The 24167-nt window shown below is 39.1% G+C and overlaps 1 protein-coding gene across 2 annotated transcripts in view; it reads left to right on the forward strand.

Annotated features, from left to right (window-relative positions):
- The window catches only part of LOC142349210 (uncharacterized), a 96470-nt gene that overhangs the window by 17651 nt on the left and 54652 nt on the right, over nt 1–24167 (forward strand). For both annotated transcript variants that reach the window (XM_075400623.1, XM_075400622.1), the window contains 5 exons: nt 1594–1707; nt 2977–3051; nt 5221–5412; nt 7952–8100; nt 22070–22154. In XM_075400623.1, coding sequence (XP_075256738.1) covers nt 1594–1707; nt 2977–3051; nt 5221–5412; nt 7952–8100; nt 22070–22154 — 615 coding nt within the window. The remainder of the gene's footprint in view (nt 1–1593; nt 1708–2976; nt 3052–5220; nt 5413–7951; nt 8101–22069; nt 22155–24167) is intronic.

Consider the following 24167-nt stretch of genomic DNA (forward strand, 5'->3'; position numbering starts at 1 on the left):
AAAAGGTGGGGCTTCCTCTTCACCTGTCTCACTACTCGCGCTGTCCATGTCGAGATAGTCACATCCATGGACACCAGTTCTTGTGTTTTGGGAGTTGAGCGGTTTGTGTCACGTAGGGGTACACCTGCCATGATTTGGTCGGACAATGGCACTAACTTTATTGGAGCGGAGAAAGAACTCCGAGAAAGTATTGAAAAGTGGAACGTTGTCAACATTGCAGCTGAACTCGCTCACAAAGGTATAAAGTGGAGGTTCAATCCACCCAGCGCCCCACATCAAGGGGGTATCTGGGAGAGGTTGGTACGCAGCTTCAAGCGCGTGTTGTATAATATTCTTGGCACGCGCCGCCTCACGGATGAGATACTGCATACTACCTTTTGTCTCGTGGAGAATGCTCTCAATTCGAGTCCTTTAACACCCGTAAGCGCTGATCCGTGCGATTTGAACGCGTTAACGCCCAACCACTTTCTTTTAGGAGAACACTCTACAGGTATTCCGTCTGTTGTCGGCAATAATGAATTTGACCATCGTAAACGTTACGCCCGTGCTCAGTCGTACGCTAATGCGGTCTGGTCCCATTGGATCAGAGATTATGTACCGACACTGAACCGACGCTCTAAGTGGCAGGCGCCTGCCGAGAAACACCTTAAGACCGGTGACTTGGTTTGAATAGTTGAGGAGACCAACCCTAGGGGTTACTACCCTACCGCTCGGATTGTGGAACTCCGTTACGGCTCCGATAGCGTCGCGCGCTCCGCCGTTTTACGTACGTCGACCGGTTCACTGGTCCGCCCGCTTGTAAAGCTCGTACCAGTTTTCCCAACATCTCTTCCGTGCCGGAGGATGTTACGAAGTAAATAAGTAACCGAGATATTATTAGCCAATCAGAATCGAGTATTCAAATGCGTACAGAAATCGTTCTAAATTAATAAAATACGTTCTATTATACGTAGAAAGTTGCGAAAAAGTTCATTTAACCTAATTTCAAGTAAATATAACCACGATATGTATCGATTCAGCTGGTTTTCGGCTTAATAATTTTAGGTTTTCTAGACAATTGCCGATTGAATACGAACTGATCTGACGTCAATAACATCAGACAAAAAACCAGTAAAAGAGCATCGGAAAAACCTTGCCGTCTAAGTTTTCACTTGTTGCTATGAACGTTACGAATACTAATACGTGGTCTTGATCACATTAATGCTTAATACGTTGCTTTGTACATGACCAATACTTATACGTTGCTGAATTGAAACTTTCCGAACTTCAGTTTTACATTTTACTGAGTTAACAACGCCTTTTTAACGCCTTAGTTTAAACCATGCTCACTGAGCAGGACTAATACTTTAAGAGCAGAAACAAACTTGTACGTGTTTTTTCCGATCCGTAGTGTCGCATTCTTAAAAAAGCCTCAAGTTTATTTTGTTGTTTTGAGTGTAAAGGATAAATTCATGTCTTCAAAGAAGAAGTGTGGGTTATGGCAAATTTGCCCTCTAACGTAGTTTTCAAAATCAACTATTTGCTGAGCTTCTTTGAGGACAATTTCTTTCACATTGGTGCGAACAATTAATGAAAGACTAAATATGATTGTAGGAAATGCAGCGGGATCTGGAATGAGTCCTTTGGGTCTATCCCCAATTGGTAGCCACACGGGTCCCTCTGGAATATCTCCGATCAGAAGTGGACCAAGTACCAGTGGCTATTATGGTATGTGCATAAATTTTGCATCTATTCTCTTTCGGCTTCCCCAGCTTAGTGGGCATTTTCTTTTATACCCACTGAGCGATTACTTAATTGAAATAATATTAAAATACTATCTCGAATATTCAAAAACGTTCACGAAACGAAATTGTTCCGAAATATCTTATGATCAAACTGTTGGTATCAGAATCTCTTGATTAGAGGCTTTGACTATGTGACACTAGTTCATGAGTTTCTCTTATTCAAATTTAAGGTCAAGTTTGCACACATTTCCAAATTGACTAGCTAACTGCTTAAATTAAAACTTATCAAAAATGGGTCGTTCTCATTATACATCCCTGCTGCCCCCTCAGCTTTGTGGTCGTATAACCTCTATCCCCTCCTTCATAGTAAACATACCATACTGGGCGCTAAAATTTCTTGGGGGCTATAATGGGAAAGACGTAAAACTTTACTTAGAAAAAATTTCTTCAAACACTTGATTAACGAATAAAAGACAAGAATACAAAAAGCAAATTTCCCCTTTTTTAAAGCAAAGTACCACTTTTTTACCACCAAAAGACTGTTTAATGACTCTTGATTGAAAATTGAAGCAATTATTGCAGTTCTTATCAATTGTTTTTCTTAAATTTTTGCTTGACCATTTTACGCAAGTTCACTACTAAAATTCAAATGAAAAGTCGGCTGAAATTGGTGTCTTTTTTTCATTTTAAATCCTAATTGTGGTATGAGATAACTTCTAATGACGTGAGCAATTCTTCCGACGTGAGTCGGTTATGTTTTATCTATTGTGTTGATTGATGAAAAATACAATCAAATTGATTCAACGCGACTAATTAATTAATTTATTTCAGAAACTGCAAATATTTGCCAATTTCAGCATGGTTCGCATAACATAAATTTAATGTTTGAGCAGTGAAAATTTGAAATTATTTGCAAATTGGACAATATTCGGAACAATTTGCACAAAATTGAACCATTATAGCTCCCTCCCCACGAAATTTCCCCCCCCCCCTCCCTTCGCATTAAGCCTTGCAGTTTGGTGATCAGATAATCCATAGCCCCCCCCCCCATGGTAAACATACAATAATGAGGGGCTATAATGAGTGGGGTTATAATGGAAAAGACCCAACAAACATGAGATTATTATTTATTGATTCGCAGCTCTGAAATGCACGGCAGCTATGTTTCTGATATCTTTATGGAAATGATTGAAAAAAAAGACCGAATATAGTTTTGTTAAGGCTTCAACAGATTCGTTTTGTCTGTTTTCAGGGTCCAGTGGAGCTAGATCTAGAGGTAGGCGGCCAGGCGATGTTGCCAGCTATTCTCCAGATGACGCCGCTATGGGTACGTTTTGACCAGGTTTTTGTCTTTACAAAAATGGTATCATTCTCATCGTATTCACAATTGTGGCCCAGAAGGGGGTTGCTATTTTTTCCAAACATGTGAAATATTCAAATAATCAAGAGGATTGTGTTTAATCAATTTTTTTTTTTGGAAATAATTAAAAATATACATTCTATTAATGATCATCTGGTTATTGATTGATGATATTACCAATAGGCTGTTCGTTACTGTATACAAAAATAATAAACCGAACAATCCAAATTGTCTGTCTATTTGTAAATTTTCAAACTGACAGTGGAAAAACTCTTGTGAGGTTTTTTTGAAAGGTAAATTTTTTCCTTCGCTCTTTTATTAAAAAATAATTTATTCCACTTTTTGATGCTCTTCCAAACCAAAGACTTTTTACTCGATTATTATACCTTTGCTTTTTTATATCAATTGTTTTGTCCATTTGTTCTACCGCAATTATAGGCTCCCGAGGTCTTTTGTAGAGACTTTGGCTAAATTGAGCATTTAGACCGCGTCTTGTAATATATATTTTTGTCTTTTTAATTGCTCTCAAACATAGTTTGTAGCTTTTATATTAGTGTTGTGGTCATTTTTATATGATTTTTCGCTTGACCATTTTTCCCTCTGATTCATTTGACTTTTCATCCTCAAAAATGGGGTAAAAAGGCAGTGTTCGGAATGTATTAAGTTCAATTAGAGCCCTAAGCCTTACTATACTCTACGAAGGCGATTCACCAAACATGTTTCGAATGGACAATTCCATGGTCAACCCCCCGCCATCAGCACCCTCATTAGCCCCTCCCCCTCAACACTTCCATCGTCCACCCTTTTCCACCTGTCGATTTGAACCACCGTCTCATCTAGCTTGCCCAGCCCTACCCCCATCGAATTTTTGACTTTGTACTTGTTCTTCGGTTGTTTATGTTGAGGATGTTTGATAATTTGTCCAAAATGAAATTTTTTTATACATATATCAGTTTTTCTCACAATTTAGTGTTTGAATGATAGTTTTTTGGATACCCTCGAGACAAAACAGTCCTATTTTTTTTAACATACAAGTTTTTTTTTAACTATTCTGTGCTAATTTTATTCTTCATTCGCAGCGCTCTCATTCTTCTAAAAATTTGGTCGGCTTAAATTATGTCTAACTTTGCATTTTTGTATCGACACCGATAAATCTCAAAACATCTTGATATTACTTGATATCCTGATATAGCTAAAATACCCGGGTCGAGGTTTTTGGGTAAATTTTCGTAAGAAATGCGGTGAATGCGGTGAATTTTCGTAAGAAATGCGGTGATTGCGGTGAATGTGGTGAAAAAAAATAATTCACCGCTTTTCACCGCATTTCTTACAAAAATTCACCACCAAATTCACCGCATTTCTTGCAAAAATTCACCGCATAGACTATTATGGCAAAATAATGTAAGAAATGCGGTGAATGCGGTGAATGCGGTGAAAAAAAATAATTCACCGCTTTCTCTCAAGCGGTGAATTATTTTTTCTCACCGCTAGATGCGGTGAAAAAAAATAATTCACCACATTTCACCGCATTTCTTACAAAAATTCATCGCATATGGTTTCCAAAGTTTACTCAATCTGATTTAAATTCACAAGAATTAACAAACAAGTAAGTTACAGTTGGCGCAGTGGAATAAGCATTGGAAGGCATGCAGGAGGTCAGAGGTTCGAACCCGTGTAGGGACGATTCTTTTTTGTAAGAATACTGAGAACGCGGTGAAAAAAAATAATTCACCGCGATTCACCGCATTCACCGCAAAAAGATGTAAGAAATACGCGGTGAAAATTATTTTTTTTTCACCGCATTTCACCGCATTTCTTACGACAATTCACCACCAAACCTCGACCCGGGTATAAGAATTGTGGGGAATGCATTGAAAAAGTAAATTAATTTTTTCACCGGATTAACCACAATTTTCAAATTTTACCTAAACTTTTACAAAACATCACTGCTAAACGATTTGGACGCTTTGCAATGAAAAAATACATTGTTAACACTATTCACAGCAAATCCTACAAATCTTACTCAGAGCGATTCTCTGTGTAACTTGGACAAGTGCCTTTTTTGTTTTTTGTGCTCCCCCGCCCCGAAAAAAACTCAAAAAAAGATATTCTATATTGCTTTTCCTATTTTAACAGAAACTCCTGAAAGATTCCACCTTGGCTCGTCTGGATATGGGCGGGGCAATGGTGGACCAGTTGGTCGAAATATTTTCCCGGATGATCTGGACATGTCTGGCATCGGACCATCAGGATACGAGGCTCCCAACATTCAACTAGATGACGAAGATTCTGATGATGACCATTATATGTACGAACGAGGCGCATACGGTATAACATTTAGCTAGAAACTTTTACTCTCTTCATAATGACTACGCGGGGGGGGGGGCTCCCAAGGAATTTCGTCAATAAATTATAGTAACTTGATTCAACGCATTTCTTCCTAAACTGTTTATTAATATAAAATCAAATTAAACGGGAGGACTTTGAGGAATCAATGGCTCAGTGCATTGAGTGATGGCTACGGCACTGGAGATCAGGGTTCGAGTCTCAGTCAGCGCTATGTTTTGAAACACGCGTTTTTCAGCATATTTCAGCGCATTTTTTGTATGGTTTTGGCGCTGAAGCTTTTGAAACATCAGCGCATTTCAGCGCATTTCTTACATAATTTTTAGAAAATTTCTCAACCCTGGTATTGCTCAACTTGAAATCTATGTGATTTATTGCACAAAAATTTCCTAAGCTCATGATTGTGGGCTTGTTTTATACCAATTCATGGTCCTTCTTGTTTCTCAAGTTTTCATTTCAAGTTAATTTTGAACAAGCAAAGCTTCCTGTCCAGCAATTTTAAGTGGGTATCACCACTCTTTTTTTAAAGCAAATTAACAAACTTGCCCAAATTTAGAGTAAAAAATTTGAGCTTTCTAATAAACTGATAGTCAAAATTCATTAACAGAATAATTGGAAAGTATCTGGTTTCAAAGACAAAGGAAATTTTGTCCTAAAAAATATCGCTTGTATCACCTTTTGATCCCCACATGGTATTGTTTTCTGGATTTTGGTTAAATCGCAAAATCAGTCAAAATATAAGCCTGCAAAATTTTGAAATAGGTAACAAGAAGAGAATGAGCTCGCACAAAACTTATTTTTCTTTTCTTGTCTTTTGAATACTTAATTTGCACTTCACTTTGTTTTCACTTTGCCTTCAAAACATTTGTATAATTGTTTAAAATTATACCTTATATTATAGTTTCATTACATTTTTTCTGGCAATCAAATTATTGATCTCAGTTTATCCCCAGCGACGACACCCCTTTCTTTTCTTTTGAAACATCTACCGTTCTGCAACCTAATTAAAATTAGAAGTTTTTTTAAAAATTAAACTAGTCTCTAAAGGCTACAAATGGTGTTTCCTGTTTTTCTGTACGCTGCGTGAACAAAAAATGAATATTTGTCTGAAGAAAAAAGGCCCGCCTCGCATATATCTATTCCAACATTTTGAAAAAAATCTTGAAACAATTAGAGTATAACGAGACCGGAACGAACTCGCAAGATCCCGCAAAAAATATTCAAAGGAATCAAAGGGGCTATTAAGACCGTAAAAGAGCATTTTCCCATATTAGTTATTGGTTTGTTGCCACTATCGTCAACCCAGGTCATTATTTTTTTTCTTTCCTTTAGAATTTGAATGTTAAAAAAAACCGGCCTGAATTCTTTTAGAATTGTTCTCGAGCTTTTGCATGACTTGTCCTAAGAAATGGTAAAATGGTGACCTTTAAATTGTTCTCTTAAAGCAATAGTAAGCTCTTAAGTGCAAGGTTCACCCAAACTTGCCCAAGCTGAGGTGTGCACTCAAACCTATCCTGGTCAAGACCGTCCCTGACCAAAATTGCCCCTGATCATACCATCCCAGATCAAAAAAAGCCCCTAATAAAACTCAAGCGCGATCGACAGTTTCTTTGCAATCGAAATGCGCTCGACTCCACCTTTTTTCAGATACAAGTGCGCTCAACGGTTTTCTGTGCACTCGAGTTGCGCTCCACAGTTTTTTTGCGTTTGAATACACTCAACAGTTTAAGTACGCTCGTGCGCTCGAAAAATCTTCTGATCCCACTGAGTTGTGCCCAAAATGGTTTGATCAGGAACATATTAAGTGAACTTGCCAAGAAATTATATCAATTAAACCTTTTTAAAAAATTGCTATTTTCATCGGGTCAAAGAGTTTTTCAATTGAATTGAACATTATACCCAAAATTTGCTTTCATAAGAGGAATCTAGAACGCCATTAATTTTTGTCTATTTTGCCTAGAAAAAATTGTTTTGTTGTCGTTTTTATACGAAATAAGCGAATTAAATTTTTAAAAACAGCTTTTTTTTATTGGGCCAAGGAGTTGTTCGAAATCAATTCAGCATTCTACCCAATGTTTGCCTATATAAGGGGATTCTAGAACGCCAAGATTTTTACGTTTAACTTGCCTAGAAAAAAGATTCGTTCTCATGTTGTTTTCGTACGAAATAAGTGAACTAACTTTTTCGTCCCATCAATCACGGTGCCTGAATACACTGAATTACTAACCTGTCAACTCTTTATAACTAGATCTACTTTGCATTTCGGCCAAGTGAATGTCTATGATCTGACAAAAATGCGCCTTTTTCCACCTTCCAGACCCTGTAATTTCAAGCGCAAAAAAAGGTCAGGCGTGCGTTTGAAATGGTCTGGACCAGGACCATTTCGAGCGTATCACTCAACCTGGGTAGAAAAGGCTGAAACTCAAAACACTGGCTTGATGTTCGGGAGAAATTCTTTCGACCGCAGTCAATTATGTTTCTATATTTTCAAGCCGGTCAAAACATTAAGCTTTCTGTTCAGGCGGAAAAAGCTCCCCCTTATCTCCTGCGTATGGTGGTGATATGAACAGACTGAACGTGACTAGGGGTGACATTGATTTGGGGATTGATGACCAGGGATCCACTGAGTGGAGTGATGTGGTCCAGGATAGATCCACCGATTTAAACCCGGTATGTGTGGAGTTAAAATCCAAAACCTAACAAAATTGATTTCACAATTTTCCTAAATATTTTCTGAAATCCAATACAGAAGGTCCAGGGGTATCTAATCCCCGGTCGATGGAAGAAAATTCCCAATATTTGGTAAAAAAGATTTGGAGCAAAAATGCGCTGAATGCTTTGAAGCTTCAGATACCGGTCATGATTAAACCCGTTATGTATACTCATACTCTGTAAAACGTAAAAAATATTGTGACAATGGTGACGATAGGTTTAATTAGCATACTATTCACTTCTCCAATTTTTTTGGTTTGTTAAGATCCTTTGTAGAGGTGTAAAAATCAATTCTATGGGATCACAATTGTTACCCTTGGTCCGCGTCCCTCGGCCCCCGTCCACGCCCCCTTCTTCACCCCTGTAGTCCACTGGAGATCAGCTCTAACTAAGCTAGCCAATAGTTAAGCCAAATTTTTGTCAATCGTTAGTTGACTCTGTTAGTTTTTTTATTCTCGAAGATGTTGCAATGACAGTTCAATCTCAACAAAATGGGGTATTTCGAGGGTTACTCTCCGGGTTACTCTACGGAGGTTATGAACAATAGTTAAGGATATGTACAGTTTCTTATAGCCGTTACTGACTGAGATATTTTTTGGTTTGCGAGAAAGACCTATGGTTTTAGTGGACAGATTTGAGAGTGTATTTATTACGCAAAACAAGTGTAACAGAGACTAAACAAAATCGACCACTAAATCACTTTAATAATAATTACATTACTCACATATATAATTAAATTACGAAATGAACAAATGCAGGAAACTCGTGCGAATAACTATAGGTTTATTCTTTTATTATAGTGAAACTGTGATTTTGTTAATCGCTGCAGTTTCTGGTTAACAAATACATCCCCTACAGAGGTCTCGTCATTGACACCTGTGTTTTTCGTTGGCCCGAATTTTTCATTAAAAAAAAGTTTAATAATTTTTTTCTATAGCTTAAGCTCAAAATAACATCCCGCGGGCTTGTAATGCCCACCAATATTACCCAGTCCCAAAAGTTTATTTGCACATAATTGTCCGAACCGAACTCACATAGCATATCTGTCCTGACTAATTATTGTATGCCAACTGTCTATCGTCGGCCCAGTTCTGTGTCTTTTTTCGTTGAGCGAAAACTAAGACGCTCATACAAATTTCCATTACAATCAGAAATAAAGATAAAAAAATCTGCAAATTGAGCCCAAAATGTCAGCTTCCAGGCACTAGGTTCGTGTTTACATGTTTTTCTATCTAGGCCAACACTGAGGGGACTCTGGCGCCCAGAAGATTGATCAAATAAAATAAATCAAAGGTTTTGAATTGGTGAAGCAAGCGTTACGTTGTTGCTCTGATATTTCCCCCATTCCAATTTTGAATTCTGTTGCAAATTAGATTGCCTTGAAATAATTTAATTCAGAATGGGGCCCGCAATATCAGTTCTAGTTATTTGGATAACAAATGTAAGAAATTATCTGCACATCAATGGAAAGGACAAACTTAAGACAATTTATAAGACACTTTCCAGCTCTTCTCTGCTTTTCTCACTATCTTTTAAAATTTAGTCGCACTAAACCAACTACTTTCTCTCGCTGGTGCAAAAATCTCTCCTGTGTCCAAAATTCTGAATTTTTCCAAAATTCTCCAAAGTCTGCCAAAATTTCTGTGCGTCACTTCAATTTAAGCTCAACATATGCGCTCTTATCTAAAGCAAACAAACCTTAATCTCTTAAGTAAACATTGCAACTTACACGTGAAATCTGTCAAATTCTGTGGGAGGCTTTGTTTGCGATGCGAACGAATCAATATCAATTTAAGCTCTGTCATCCTTATCTTACGTAAACAACCTTTGTACTCTTATGTAAGCAAACCTACTTCGCTTTATCTAATATATGCGTTTGACAAGTCAATCAGTGTTTGCTTAGTAAACATTGAACGTTGCTCTGAAAAATTTTTCCCCTAAACGCAAACCTAAACCATAGACCAATTGTAATTTCCAATTTTGAAACTATTTCATGCAGTTCCCTGTAAATATACATGCCGATGAGCCCAATTTTCCTAAAAAGATAAGACTTTGACATCCAGGGGTCATCCAAACATAACCCGTCCAAAATCAGGGGTCAAGTTGATAAAACTAATTATTGTCATGGAAATTTCTCTCACAATTGCACCTGCCCACAAAATTTCATCGCGTAACTCCCAATAGAACACGAGCAATGACCGCGCACACTTTTCATCGACCTCCCGGAGGACCCCAAAATTCCAAACCTAATAACTCCAAACCTAATAATAAGTATTGAGTGCCACCAGCTTGCCTGCCAAGCTCCTTGACTAACCAACCAGCAGTTGCGAGTCATCTGCAATTTTAAAAATCTTAAGGAATCGTGTCGACCAATATCCGAAATTGGGAAAAGTGGTCGGGGCGGGTATATTTTGTCACTAATTGTCCTGGGTTATCATAATTTTACCATATCAAACTCATTTAGGGGCTAGAAATTCGTATTTTTTGGCTTTCTGCTTTCGACTCGTCCCGCAGCACAGGCGTGTGGTCGTAATCTGGGGTTAAAAATATCACCAATCGAAAGCCCTTGAAAATTTACACTAAATCTTTAAAAAACATAGGGCTACTGTCAATACTCCACGAGCAATTCAAATTTTACGTTCCGCAGCACAGGCGTGCTCTAGTTTCGCACGGGTTGTTGTGGGGTCATTACTGACTTTAAAATTGGATTTCTAATACGCAAGCTAGGCTATCCTCCAAATTTCGGTTCATTCCGACTTTAACTTTCCGAAAAAAACTATTTCAATTTAGGTGCTAACTACATTACTGTGATAAATAACAATATTCTCAACAATCGCCATCTTACATTTTAAACCATTCCCAAGATCATGCAAAACCTCAAGTCACATGTGCATGACATTACGACTGATAAATCCCAATATTTCTGACTCAAACAGTCATATTTCACAAAAGAATACCCAAAAAACTTCAAATCACACTAATTCCGGTGAGAATAACTGGAGGGTGGGCGTTCTGACTGGCCTGAAAATTATAACCCCAATCAAGCACTATCGGTGGTTCCTTCCATCCTTAATAGGTTATTAACTAATAACTCCTTCCCATCCTGGGGGGCTCGGACAAGTTCTGCCCACACAGCATTTCGAAAGTAAAACTGATAAAATGCCTTTTTATTTAATCTAAAGCAGCATAACTCTACTCAACTAACTCATTCTGTCGTACTTTGCATACAGTGTTAGGTCATGTAAATTTTCAGGTGAAATGAATATACACATCTACTTTGAAGTCTTTCATTATCTTAAATCTGGCCTTTATCCGAGCAATTGTACGCGGATTTACAAGCAAACTCTCCGTCGTCCAATAAAAAATTATCTTTAGAAAGGGTTTTTTGCAAGTGGGTTCAGGGCTCACGTTTCTAGAAGAAGATAACGCCAGAACTAAGCTTACAGAATTGCAGCGGAAACACAGTCATCAATCCAGAGAAACTCTGGAGTCTATGGCACAGCAAAGATTTTTATGACACCTACGGTTATGACGCCCATTTTTTTCAAATTCAAAATCAACCTTTTGTTTAATTCAAATTGAAACTCCAATTCTTTTCCAAGTATCTAGTTCACTTCAAATGTTCACTCTTTAGTTTACTTCTAAATATAAATCACCCATTTTGACTGTGACCTGATGCACAATTACAAATTTGCAAATAAATGAAGGATATCGACAGCTCAATATGCTTTTGTTCTTAAATTTGTTTTTTTAAGATGTATCACTCGACTCCCTTCTCTGGCTCCTTCGAAGAAATAACCCTCTAAAAAGAACGCTTATTTCAAACACCTAATTAACTTGTCTAATTTGACCTAAATTATCTAACTTACTCGCAGTATTTGACGATTTTGACAATTTCCTGCGTTCTACACTCCTCCCTCCTAGACTATTATTCTCCCGAATATTTGCAAGGCGCTCTCCTATAATCCCTACTAGTCCGCAGTTCCAGTAAATTGGTTTAACACCTCAGAAAGTGAACAACGTTTTAGCTCCTCAATAAACAAACTAACTGCACTAAAATTTGAATACCGTTTGATTAAGTCAGACTTGAAAACGCTTTGGCGTTTGCTCATTTTAACATATTTTACCTATTTCAGCAACGTAGATTATCGATAAACATCTCCCCGGGAACCACAAATTAGCCAAAGTAAAAAACAAAACTAAAAATAGATCTACCAAAAATACATATTTCCTTGAATCGTCTTTTTTTGAAAAAAAATTTTCTACGGCTATAGTGCTTGATCAAATTGTCCTATTAAACCAAACTAAAACAATATTTGCGAAAATCGGGTTAAAAAAGGCTGGAATAACTGAGCTGTCAACGTCCCTCTCTTCATACACTCGTGCACCTTACATGAAAACCTTCATCTGATGCTTGAATGGATGTCCACCTCTTCTTTCACTGTAGCTGCCTATTCTCCTGCAATCTTGCCATGGCTCCTGCCTTGATGCTTCCAAATGGCTCCACCTCTCTTTGCGGCTCAACGATCGGTTCTCCAGGAAGAGCTTTGCAATCTCCGGAAAACGCGGTTCAGTCTTCTCTCTCTCTCTCTCACTCTCTCTCTCTCTCTCTCTCTCTCTCTCTCTCTCTCTCTCTCTGCGCATCAGTTTCCCGAAGGGGGTCTGGGGGCTCCAGTTTTGAAGCGTCCCACACTCGTTAGGAATTTCAGGAGTGTTGTCGCTGATGTCCTCAGGGTGTCGTCGATCGAGTTGTTTGGTCCGAAGTGTTCGAGTCGTATTCGGGCTGTGCTCTGGCACCTCGTCAGCATGTGTTCGATTGAGTCTTCTTCTGTCTCGCAATTGTCGCAGATCGGGCTGTTACATTTCCCAAATTTGAAGAGCGTGTCTTTTGTAAGGCTTGAACTTCCAACTCTCAGTTGGCTGATGGTGCAGCGTTCCCATCGGTTACAGTCGTCGATGCCAATTGGGTCAGGCAGGCGGCTCTCTCTTGAGCTCCACTGAGTGGTGATGAAAAAGCGGACAACAATCTTGAAGCAGGCGAAATCTAGGGTGACTTCTTCTTGTGCCATCTCCGATGCTTCTTTGGCCAGCGTGTCTGCGTGTTCGTTTCCATCAAGATATGCGTGTCCTGGCACCCAGTGTAGGAATACTGTCCTGCCGTGGTTTCTGATCTCGACCAGATTTTCCCAGATGCGTGTGCCCACGCTTGTTGTTTGTCTTGTTGGACCTTTCTGCAGCGTCTGCAGGGCTGCTCTGGAGTCGGTGTATAAGACAAGGTTCTCATAGCTCTCTGGGAGATTTCATAGTGCCGTTTCTATAGCAACAAGCTCTGCCCTAGTGCTACTACAGATGGCTCCTGCGGGCTGCTTCATGTCATATGAGGCGTTCTGCAAGTTGTCGATAAGGAAAAATCCGGCTCCACCATTTCGTTGATTCTCTTGTACAGGTCCGTCTGTCCACACTGTTACATCGGTTTGGTACTTGTCGGTGGCTTCTAGTGCTCGCTGCTTCCTGAGTTCCGGGGCTCCTGTTCTCTTCGGCATGTTTGGCGGTTTGGCTATTATCTGTATGCCGCTTGTTTCTTGCCATGGTGATAGCCAAGTCGTGAGGGTATCTACAAGGTTGTTTTTTAGACCACTCTCCAGTTCAATCCGTTCAGCTATGCGACGGAAACTCGGTTTGAACTCTAGAACGCAATCATCCTCGGGTGGCTGTGCATGTGGGTCGTTCTTCAAGGCTCGGGCCCATGCTTCTCGTGCTCTGTACTTGAGTCGTGGCTTCACGGCAGGCTCCACTAAGGATTTGACTGGGTTGTCCGCCGGGAGTTTTCGTATTCTCGTTCTCTCTCTCTGGCAGCCAATTCCTTTGCTCTCAGTCACAGGGGAAAAGTCGCGCTTCGGCAACAACCTTTTCACTCTTTGAGTTGCGAAGGCATCCAGTTATTATCCTTGCACAATGATTCTGTTGGCTTTCAACTTTTGCTCTCGTTGCGGGCGCCGCGTGGTTCATCCAGACTGCAGCTCCATACTCCCACACTGATCGGATGTATCCTGTGTACGCTGTTCGCAGTGTAAATGGGTTGCTACCGTAGGATTTTCCACTTAGCGAGGATAAGAACCGCTTCCTCTCGATCATCTTCCTTCTCACTGTCTCGGCGTGGGCTGAAAAAGTTAGCTGTTCATCCAGTTTTATTCCCAGGAACGTTGGATTCTGCTCGAAGGGTAGTGGTGTTCCACCTAGGCAGAGCTTTGGCGTCTTTTTTCCCTTAGTCTCTGCTGGGTCCAAGGTGAAGGTTGTAAAGCAACATTTTCCGGGAGACATGTCCACTTTCCACTTTTTGGTCCAATCATAAACGTGGTTGAGGGCGGGCTGAAGTTTTGTGGCGCATTCTTTGAGAGACCTTGCTGTAGCCAGGATACCAGTGTCGTCCGCGAAAAGTGACCAGAGGGCTTTACTGCTACATCCTTCGGAGATGTCGTTTATGTATATGAGCCACAGTATTGGGGCTAACACGCTGCCTTGGGGCAATCCTTCCTGGAATACTATCGACTTGGATGTGACTGCATTCCATCTCACTCTCGAACGTCGGTCGTAAATCAGGCTTTTAGTCCACTTGATGTAGCATGTCGGGATTCCAAGTTTGTCCATTTTGTGCAGAAGCGCGTCCCTCCATACGCGGTCGTATGCTTTTGTGAAGTCAAGCATCGCTAGAATGCTTCTGTGTGGGGGCGTTTGCTCGAAGGCGTCGAAAGTCGCCTGTACGAAATGCACAATCTGGTCCTTTGTACTCCTTCCTTTTCGGAAACCGGCCTGGTTTTGGTTCAAGAGGCCCCGGGTTTCAAGAAAGTGCAGTAACCTCGCTTGGATCATTCGTTCCATGAGCTTTGATACACAAATTAACAGGGGTATGGGGCGATAGTTCGTTACGATTCCTGAGTCCTTTCCCTTCTTAGTAATGGCAACTATCTCTGCTCTGCGCCATGATGCGGGGGTGTCATGTTCTCCTCAGCTTCTGTGGCAGCCAGATTAGTAGCTCGTTTGTGACCCCATCCGGACCTGGGCTCTTGCCTGTTTTGATGTCGTTCAAAGCTTGTTTAAGTTCCTAGGTCGTGAACATGCTGCAGTAATCATGGCGGGATCCATTACAGGTGCAGTTTCGAGCAAGTGCGTGTCTTGCCTCCAGTCGCACTGGTTTGTCTTGCTTCTTGTTTTTCTCGATCCTTGCGACCTGGGCGAAAGTGCTGCAGAAAAGATGCGCTTTTTCTCTGTCACTAATGGCTCGTTTATCGCTCTTTGGCTTTGCGATTGACGCGGAGGGCTTTGCAGTGGGTATACGCTTATCCATGGCTTTGATGAGCCCCCATAGGTCAAAACTAGCTCCTAGTCGCATTGTCCTTTCGCGGATAAACGCCGCATTGGCCTTGTTGATGGTCTTCTGTGCCTTTTTTTGCAGTTCCACATATGCCGTGACATCTTCTTTCGAGTGTCTTGGTGCGTTTGCTCTTTCCTGGGCTTCATCTCGTTCTTTTACAGCTTCAGTGCAGTCTTCATTCCAGAAGAGCAGGCGTGACTGGCCTCCATTTCCGAAGGGTATTGACGCGTGGGCGGCTTGGAGAAGTACTTCGGTTAATCGCTCGTCTTCTTTGCCGATATTCTCACTAGGGATTCAGTTTTTGCACTTCTCTTCTAGGATCTCCTGGTATTTCTGCCAGTTTGCTTTCTGGAAGGCGAAGCGTCCCTTTCCCTTTCGTTGTTCCGTGGGGGCGCCGTCTGCTATCTTCATTAGTATTGGCAGATGGTCAGAGCCGATTCCCCGTTCCGTTTTCCAGTCTACTTCTAGGTTTGCGGTGCAGAGCGAGATGTCTGGAACTAATTGGCCTCCACTCGCTGGGTTCACCCTTGTGTGTGCTCCGTCCTTCAAGAGGGTGAGTTCCCTGTCGACTATCCATTCATCTATCTCTAGACCGGCTCTGTCCTCTGGTTGGAAGGGATCCCGGGATCCATGTGCGTTAAAGTACCCGCAAATTATGGCTGTCTGGGGCGTTGGTAACAACTCTAAATCAAAGTTGGACTCTGAGTTTGGTTCAGTCTTCTCCACTTTCTGCTCAACTTCAATCAAAAACTCTTGGCAGAGTCCTCCCTCCTAGGTTGTTGATCATCATGAACCAAACTAAGCAACAATGTAGCCATTGACTTTTGATTGGGTTTCCCTTTTTCTGTCAATACCAGCACTTTCACCTTGATGCTCATCCGTTGGTTCAACCGAAACAATACTATTATGCGCATTTTCATTCATTTGCGATTGCACCCAATCCTCCAGATCCTTCTCAAACCTCCCGTCCTTAACTCCCTCATGCCCCAGGCTCACTAGCAACATAACTCCTTCAAAGCCATAGCAACATATCGTTTCTGCTAGCTTTGACACCACCGCCAAAATTGCTCGCTAGTGCAGTTACATTGTGGCATGCTTCTGAGTTCAAACTCGCAGCAAGATGTGTTTCGTTCCCTCCATCGTTGACATCAAGTTGCTCTGCATCCAGAAAATCTCATCGCTTAGTTCCTCAGACTCTGGTGACAGTAAATAATCTTTTTTCATAAAATTTTTCTTTTCATTGTCTCAGCAATCCACTCGATGATTTTTTCTTCTGTTGGAATTTTTCTGAAGCCACTGGTTTCATATTCGCTTAGCGCTGCTCAATAAATTTCTTGATTTAGTTGAACACAAACTTCCTCCGTAAACTCGATCTCAGTTTCAGTTTACCCTTCATCGCCGTAACATTGAATTCTCATTCTACTGCCACTCTCAGCAATTCTCCCAACAGATTTTTACTAAAAGCTCCTCTTCTTTATATACCACAGGACCCAAAGCCATAATCTTCAAAACTTTTGCCAGGTTGCCGAATTTCATCCATTAAAGAAGTATCAACGCTTCGACTTGTAACAATCAAGCGCCTTTGAGAACACTGCTGTCGCGCTCTCTGATCCACAAAATCACTAGTTTCAATGAATTCCGCCCTACTTCTCGCTTTCCCTCTAACAAACAAATTGTAGCTTTGCTCAAAAGAATTGGATTGTCAGACCATTGTATTTCAAACTGATTTAAGTTCTCTGTCAGTGTGCATGCTTGTTTCCCTGGAGTCGACAGCCAATAACTTCTTGGTAAATAAGTTACTGCATTCAATTTTGTAGGCAACCAATTCATCGTCTCTTCTTCCGTCCATCCCAGCTTCATGCCAGTGTTCAAATAATTATCACTCCAATCTTCCCAAACTTCGTACCCTGGTGAAAGAAAAGTCTTCACCAATTGATAACCAAACATAATCAAACTAATGGTAGCACAAATTGCAAAGGTAAGTAAACTTTCTTTGCGCTCTCAGCAGTTTCTCGGACGAATATTATCGCACGCACTCCAACTAATTGCAAATTAATTCACAGCAAAAAGTAACAAAGAAGCGAAGCCCATTCGGGAGCGCCAATGTGGCTATGAATATCTATCTGAATAGGCCAACAAGGAGTGAACTCTGTCGACCAGAAGATCGATCAAGTGAAATAAACCAAAAGTTTTGAATTGGTGAACAAAGCGTTACTTTGTTACTCTGATATTTCCCCTCTTCCACTCTTGTATGCTGTTGCAATTTACATTGCCTTGAAATAAGTTAATTCACTATGGGGCTCGTAATATCGATTTTAGTTCATTGTCAATTAAGTAACAAAGGTAAAAAAATTATTTGCACATCAATAGAAAGGACACACTTAAGACAAATTAAAATAGTAATTAAAATAATAATAAAAAAACAATATACGCGGTTCTTTTTCCAAAGAAACAAAATCAAAAACGCTCACACTTTCCCAACCGGTCTTGCAATTTGCAAAGTTCAATCCCACTTTCAATCATATTATCTTTTAAAGTTTAGTCCCACTAAAGTAACTAACTTCTCTCGCTTGTGCCAAAATCCCTCCTGTGTGCAAACTTCTGAAATCAATCTATAATAAGTTCTGTCACATCAATCTATACTCAACCATTACGCTCTTATCTTAAGCAAACAAAACTTAATCTCCTAAGCAAACATTGCAATTTACACATGATATCTGTCATATTCTGTAGGAGGGCTTTGTTTGCTATGCAAACTAAAAATATCACATTAAAATCTCTCATTCAACTGCTACCAACATTTTTTCAACTTTTTCCTTATCTTAAGTAAACAGCCTTTGTATTCTTATGTGAACAAACCAACTTCGCTTTATCTCATATATCCACTTGACAAGTCAATCAGTGTTTGCTTTGTGAACATTGAACGTTGCTCTGAAAATATCTGTCCTGATTAATTATTGTTTGCCAACTGTCTATCGTCGGCCCAGTTCTGTGTCTGTTTTCGTTGAGCGAAAACTAAGACGCTCATACAAATTTTCATAACAATCTGAAATAAAGATCGAAAATTCTGCAAATTGAGCCCAAAATGTCAGCTTCCAGGCACTAGGTTCGTGTTTACAGGTTTTTCTAACTAGGCCAACACTGAGGGGACTCTGGCGCCCAGAAGATTGATCAAATAAAATAAATCAAAGATTTTGAATTGGTGAAGCAAGCGTTACGTTGTTGCTCTGATATTTCCCCCATTCCAATTTTGAATTATGTTGCAAATTAGATTGCCTTGAAATAATTTAATTCAGAAGGGGGCCCATAATATCAGTTCGAGTTATTTTGATAACAAATGTAAGAAAGACAATTTATGATTGTAATTAAAATAATAATAATAAAAAACAATATCCGCGGTTCACTTCCAAAAGGAACTATATCAAAAATGATTGCAGTATCCCAACTGGTCTTATAATTGCAAAAAAATACAGTTCAATCCCACTTTCCAGCTCTTCTCTGCTTTTCTCACTATCTTTTAAAGTTTATTTGCACTAAACCAACTACTTTCTCTCGCTGGTGAAAAAATCTCTCCTGTGTCCAAAATTCTGATTTTTTCCAAAATTCTGCAAACTCTTCCAAAATTTCTCTGTGTCACTTCAATTTAAGCTCAACATATGCGCTCTTATCTAAAGCAAACAAACCTTAATCTCTTAAGTAAACATTGCAACTTACACTTGAAATCTGTCAAATTCTGTAGGAGGCTTTGTTTGCGATGCGAACAAATCAATATCAAATTAAGCTATGTCATTCAACTGCTAGAAACCATTGTTCTCCTTATCTTAAGTACATGACCTTTGGACTCTTATGTAAACAAATCCACTCCACTCTATATCATATATGCACTTGACAAGTCAATCAGTGTTTGCTTAGTAAACGTCAAACGTTACGCTGAAAACTTTTTATTCCTCTATTTCCGCTATTAAAAGAGTTAACTGCAATCAATCCCTGTAAAAATTCTTGTGTTGAATAGTTAACTAAACCCAACACTAAACCAAAGACCAACAATACTCTCAACAATCGCCATTTACATTCTAAACCCTTCCCAAGATCATACAAACCCTTAAGTCACACATGCATGACATTACGACTGATTAATCCCATTATTTCTGACTCGAGCATTCATATATCACAGTAAAAGACCCAAAACTTTCAAATCACACTTTCCGGTGTTAATAATTGGAGGGTAGGTGATCAGATTGGCCTGAAAATTATACCCGCAATAGAAGACTCCTCCCATCATTGATTGGTTATCAACCAATAACTCCTTCCCATCCTGCTGGGGGGTCCGACAAGCATTGCCCCAATTTGTTTCGATAAACTGATAAAGTGCCTTTTTTTACTCTAAACCAACGAAACTTTCCTTAAATAACTCAATCTGCCTTACGTTGGTCACAATATTAAGTCATATACATTTTCAGTTGAATTGGATTGTTACATCTACATAGAAATTGTTCATTATCTTAAATCCGGCCTTTATCCGACAAATTCTACGCGGATTTGCAAACTCTTCGTCGTCGAAGTAAAAATTATTTTTCAAAATGGGTTTTATTGCAAGTGGGTTCAGGGCTCACAGCTCTAGACCTAGACTAGGTAACGCCAGGACTAAGCTTACGGATTTGCACTGGAAAAACAATCATCCCCCAGAGAAAATCTGGAAACTATGGCACAAAAAAGATCTAGTGTTAGACACTTACGGGTACGGTGCCCTATTTTTTGCAAATTCAAAATGGAACTTTTGTTTACTTCAAATTGAAATTCCCATTCTTTTCCAAGTATCTAGTTCACTTCAAATGTTCGCTCTCTAGTTTACTTCTAAATTTAAATCCCTCATTTTGATTTTGGCCTGATGCACAATTACAACTTCGCAAAGTAAAAGAAATATATCGACAGCTCAATATGCTTTTGTTGATTAATTTGTTTGTTTAAGATTTATCACTCAACTCCCCTCTCTGGCTCCTTCGAAACAACAACCTTTTTAGAAAGAACGCTTATTTCAAACACCTAATTAACTTGTCTATCTTACTAAATTATCTGACTTACTCGCAGTATCTGCTTTTGACAATTTCCTGCGTTCTACAGCGCGTATTTTTTCTTATATTCAACCGTTACTTTTAACGTTTTAACATCTTAAGTCATCGTCATGTCCAGAAATTTTTTTGGAAAATTTAATATTACATGATTTTCCTAAGTAAATCATGCAAATCAGAACCAGAGCCAGCCGTTCAGTGCGTCTTCAGGAAAAAGTCTTCGCGTTTTTAGGAGATACCGATACAATAATGCGCCGACGATTTACAATTTCAATACGCTAATTCAGTATTGATGCGCTATGGGACTGGGGCCCGGGGTACAAATCGTACCACATAAGTCTTTTATATGCTGTGTTGTCTAAACAAATTTTAAGTTTTATGAAACTTGTCTGGCAGAGTTTTTCAGATCACAACTGCTAGACAAAAAAACATGGTGCTACTCAAGTACAAACCACACCTAGTGTAGACGGCCAGTACGAATTCCACAGAAAAGTGGTGCAGACAAAAAATGAATTTCACTCATCAAATAATTTTAAAGATTAATGAAGATCTTTCTAAGTGAAGTTATGTTCAAAGAAAAATTACAATTTTTGTTTATTAAATAGTTGCGATACCCTCTCTACAAGAATTACAACCAACTTTCTTCATTTTTTTAAACAGATTGAACAAGTATAATGAATTTTATTCCTTAGCTCAATGTCTTGAAGCAAGCATGCAAAATAGAAAAATACTGCTGTTACCAATTTTAAAATGCAACAATTAACTGGCTGAATAATGATGTGAATTTAGTTCTCTAACTCACATTCACTCGTTTTATTTTTGATATCATGATAACGATCCAAGTACCTATGGTGGCGCTTTCTACTCTGCGTCCTTGTGTCTAGTGCCTGAAATTGTATGTATATTTTGCCCTCAATTGTTCGGTAATGAATTTCATTATCCGTTAAGAGAGCGATTTTTATGCACCCTGTTATTGTTTATCTTGTAAATTTAGTGCTTGCTAATCTTAAATTGAACAGTTTACAAGTTTAAATGGTAACAAGTTTTGATCTATTTGATGTAACGGGAAATTTAATGTTCGTCGAAGTCGTTTTCTTGTGAGATCTTCTGCTTCGTGACCAAACATATCGACCAAATCCTTACGTTTGAAAGCGAACACATCGATTATAACAAAGAAAAAAAATGAGCTTTTGTTGCTTTTTAAACTAAAATCGAACATACTGAGTTGTCTTTTGTTTAAAATCGACCGCTTCTGGAGTATTAGGGAACCTTGTTGAATTATGATTTTGGGTCGACCTTTCTCCTCTCGTCATACCCCGCATCTCCTTCGATAAGATAATACACCCCCTCCCCCACCCATTAGGACAAAATCACCATGGTGGGGGGCAATATGTTATATCGCCATTAAACTGGGGGGGGGTTTAATGTTTAATGGGAAGACCTATGCTTTCTGCAGTATCTTATTTGTCTGTTTGGCTTGTTTCAGAACCAAATTGATTGGTTCGACTATGTGGAGTCTCTGAAAGGACAGACGGTCGAGACTCCCCCGGGTGCCTTGAGTCCCGAAAGAGGTAATTAATACGACCTTAATACATTGTGTCCTTGACGACAATTAGTGATAGTAATATTGGCAATTAGGGGGTTTAGACGACAAGGAAAACAACCGAAAACTTTAGCCGGCGATTAATTCTGTTTGTTTGACAAATTGGATTAGTAAAAAATATCACTAGATTGTTCAACCATTACAATTTGTGTACTGTTGTCGGCTTAAATTCTTACTTGGGTTATCGGTCAAATCGGCGATGACCACATCACTTATCCATCAACACCACACTCACTCTTGTCAACTAAATTTAACCGCTATAGCTAGCCGGCGTCTGATTATTAGTTGATTATCAGCCTGGGCCGAGGAATTCTGCCAAAAGATAATCAGTAACTAGCGGCGACAAGTCATAAAATTCACCGTATTTTTAACTGCTCTACAACAAAGTTCAGAGCAATTATTGTAAACGTGTGGCTCGTTTATGAAAAATTTTCGCTTGACCGTTTTGGCTTTTCGAGTGACTTCTACGCCCTTGACTTTTTGCGTTTCGCGTGATTTAAAATTCTCTCTCTCTATCACAATTTCAAGCAGCTGAACTCAATTGGCGACAATTTAATACTAAAAGTCAAATCAAAAGTGCGCCGAAACTAATGCCATTTTTCACTTTAAATCTTAATAGTGGTATATGTTAACCTCTAATGTGGCTATTTGAAGACCACTATTGAAATTCTTAGTCACATCTAGCCCCCCCCCCCCTCCCCCGGCTGAATCAGGCTGCAATTGATTAGAGCTCCCACTAGTCGTTCGAGAGCAATTCTTCCGACGTTTAGTCGGTTATGTATTTACATAATTTTGGGGTGAATAAGTTGAATTTTGCGTTCCCAAGCGTAGATCCAACTTAATTTTGCGTTTCTAATCGCATATCAAACATATTTTTGTGGCTCTATTTAAATCTCACATAAATTGGCGTTTCTAAGCGTAGATCTCACATAATTTTGCGTCTCTAATGGTTGTTCTCACATAATTTTGCGTTCCTAATGGTAGATCTCACATAATTTTGCGTTTCTAAGCGTAGATCTTACCTACTTTTGCGTTTCTAAGCGCAGATCTCACATAATTTTGCGTTTCTAAGCGTATATCTCACATAATTTTGCATTTCTAAGCGTAGAACGCACAAACTTTGCGTTTCTAATCGTAGATTTTACACAATTTTGCGTTGAGTTTAGCGTAGATGTAACAAAAATGTAATACTAGGAGCTCTGTTTGTGAGACTAAATTCCTGGGTGCTTGTCGCCGCTTCTACTAATGTGCCTGCGCAACCAATAGCTATTACGAATCACTAAAATCAACAAAAAGCTATGCAAGACCAGCGCTAAATTCAAATGAAAAATTATATAATATGAACCTGATATTAAACTCTAAAATAACTAAAATCTAAGCTCAGAAGCGCAAACTTATACCAGAACAACACTACACTAAAAAAATTATGTAAGATCTACGGTAATTTCAAAACAAAATTATGTGAAATTCATGCTAAAACCAGCGAATCATTATGCAAGATCTACGCTGAATTCAATTCAAATTTATGTAACGAGCGCTGAAACAAAGACTAAAGTATATACAATCTACGCTTAGAAACTCAATTTTTGTAAAATCTACGCTTAGAAGCGCAAACTTAAGATCAATGCTAATTTCAACTTTTTCAACTAATTTTGCAATTTCCAACCTAAAATCAACGCAAATAATGTAAAATCAGCGCTAAAAACGCTAAAACAGTTAAAGTCTAAGCTTAGAAACGCAAATATAAGTAAAATTTACGCTTAGAAGAGCAAACGTAAATAAGACCAACACTAACTTCTACACAAAAATATGCAAGATCAACGCTATAATCAACCAAAATTATGTAAGATCTACGCTTAGAAGCGCAAACGTAAATAAGATCAAGACTAAAATCAACACATAATTATGTAAGATACACACTAATTTCAACTAAAAAAATGTAAAATCAGTGCTAAAAACGCTGAAATTGTTAAAGTCTAAG

This window comes from Convolutriloba macropyga, chromosome 11 (assembly GCF_964194025.1).
Source record: "Convolutriloba macropyga chromosome 11, txConMacr16.3, whole genome shotgun sequence".
Lineage (NCBI taxonomy): Eukaryota > Metazoa > Xenacoelomorpha > Acoela > Convolutidae > Convolutriloba > Convolutriloba macropyga.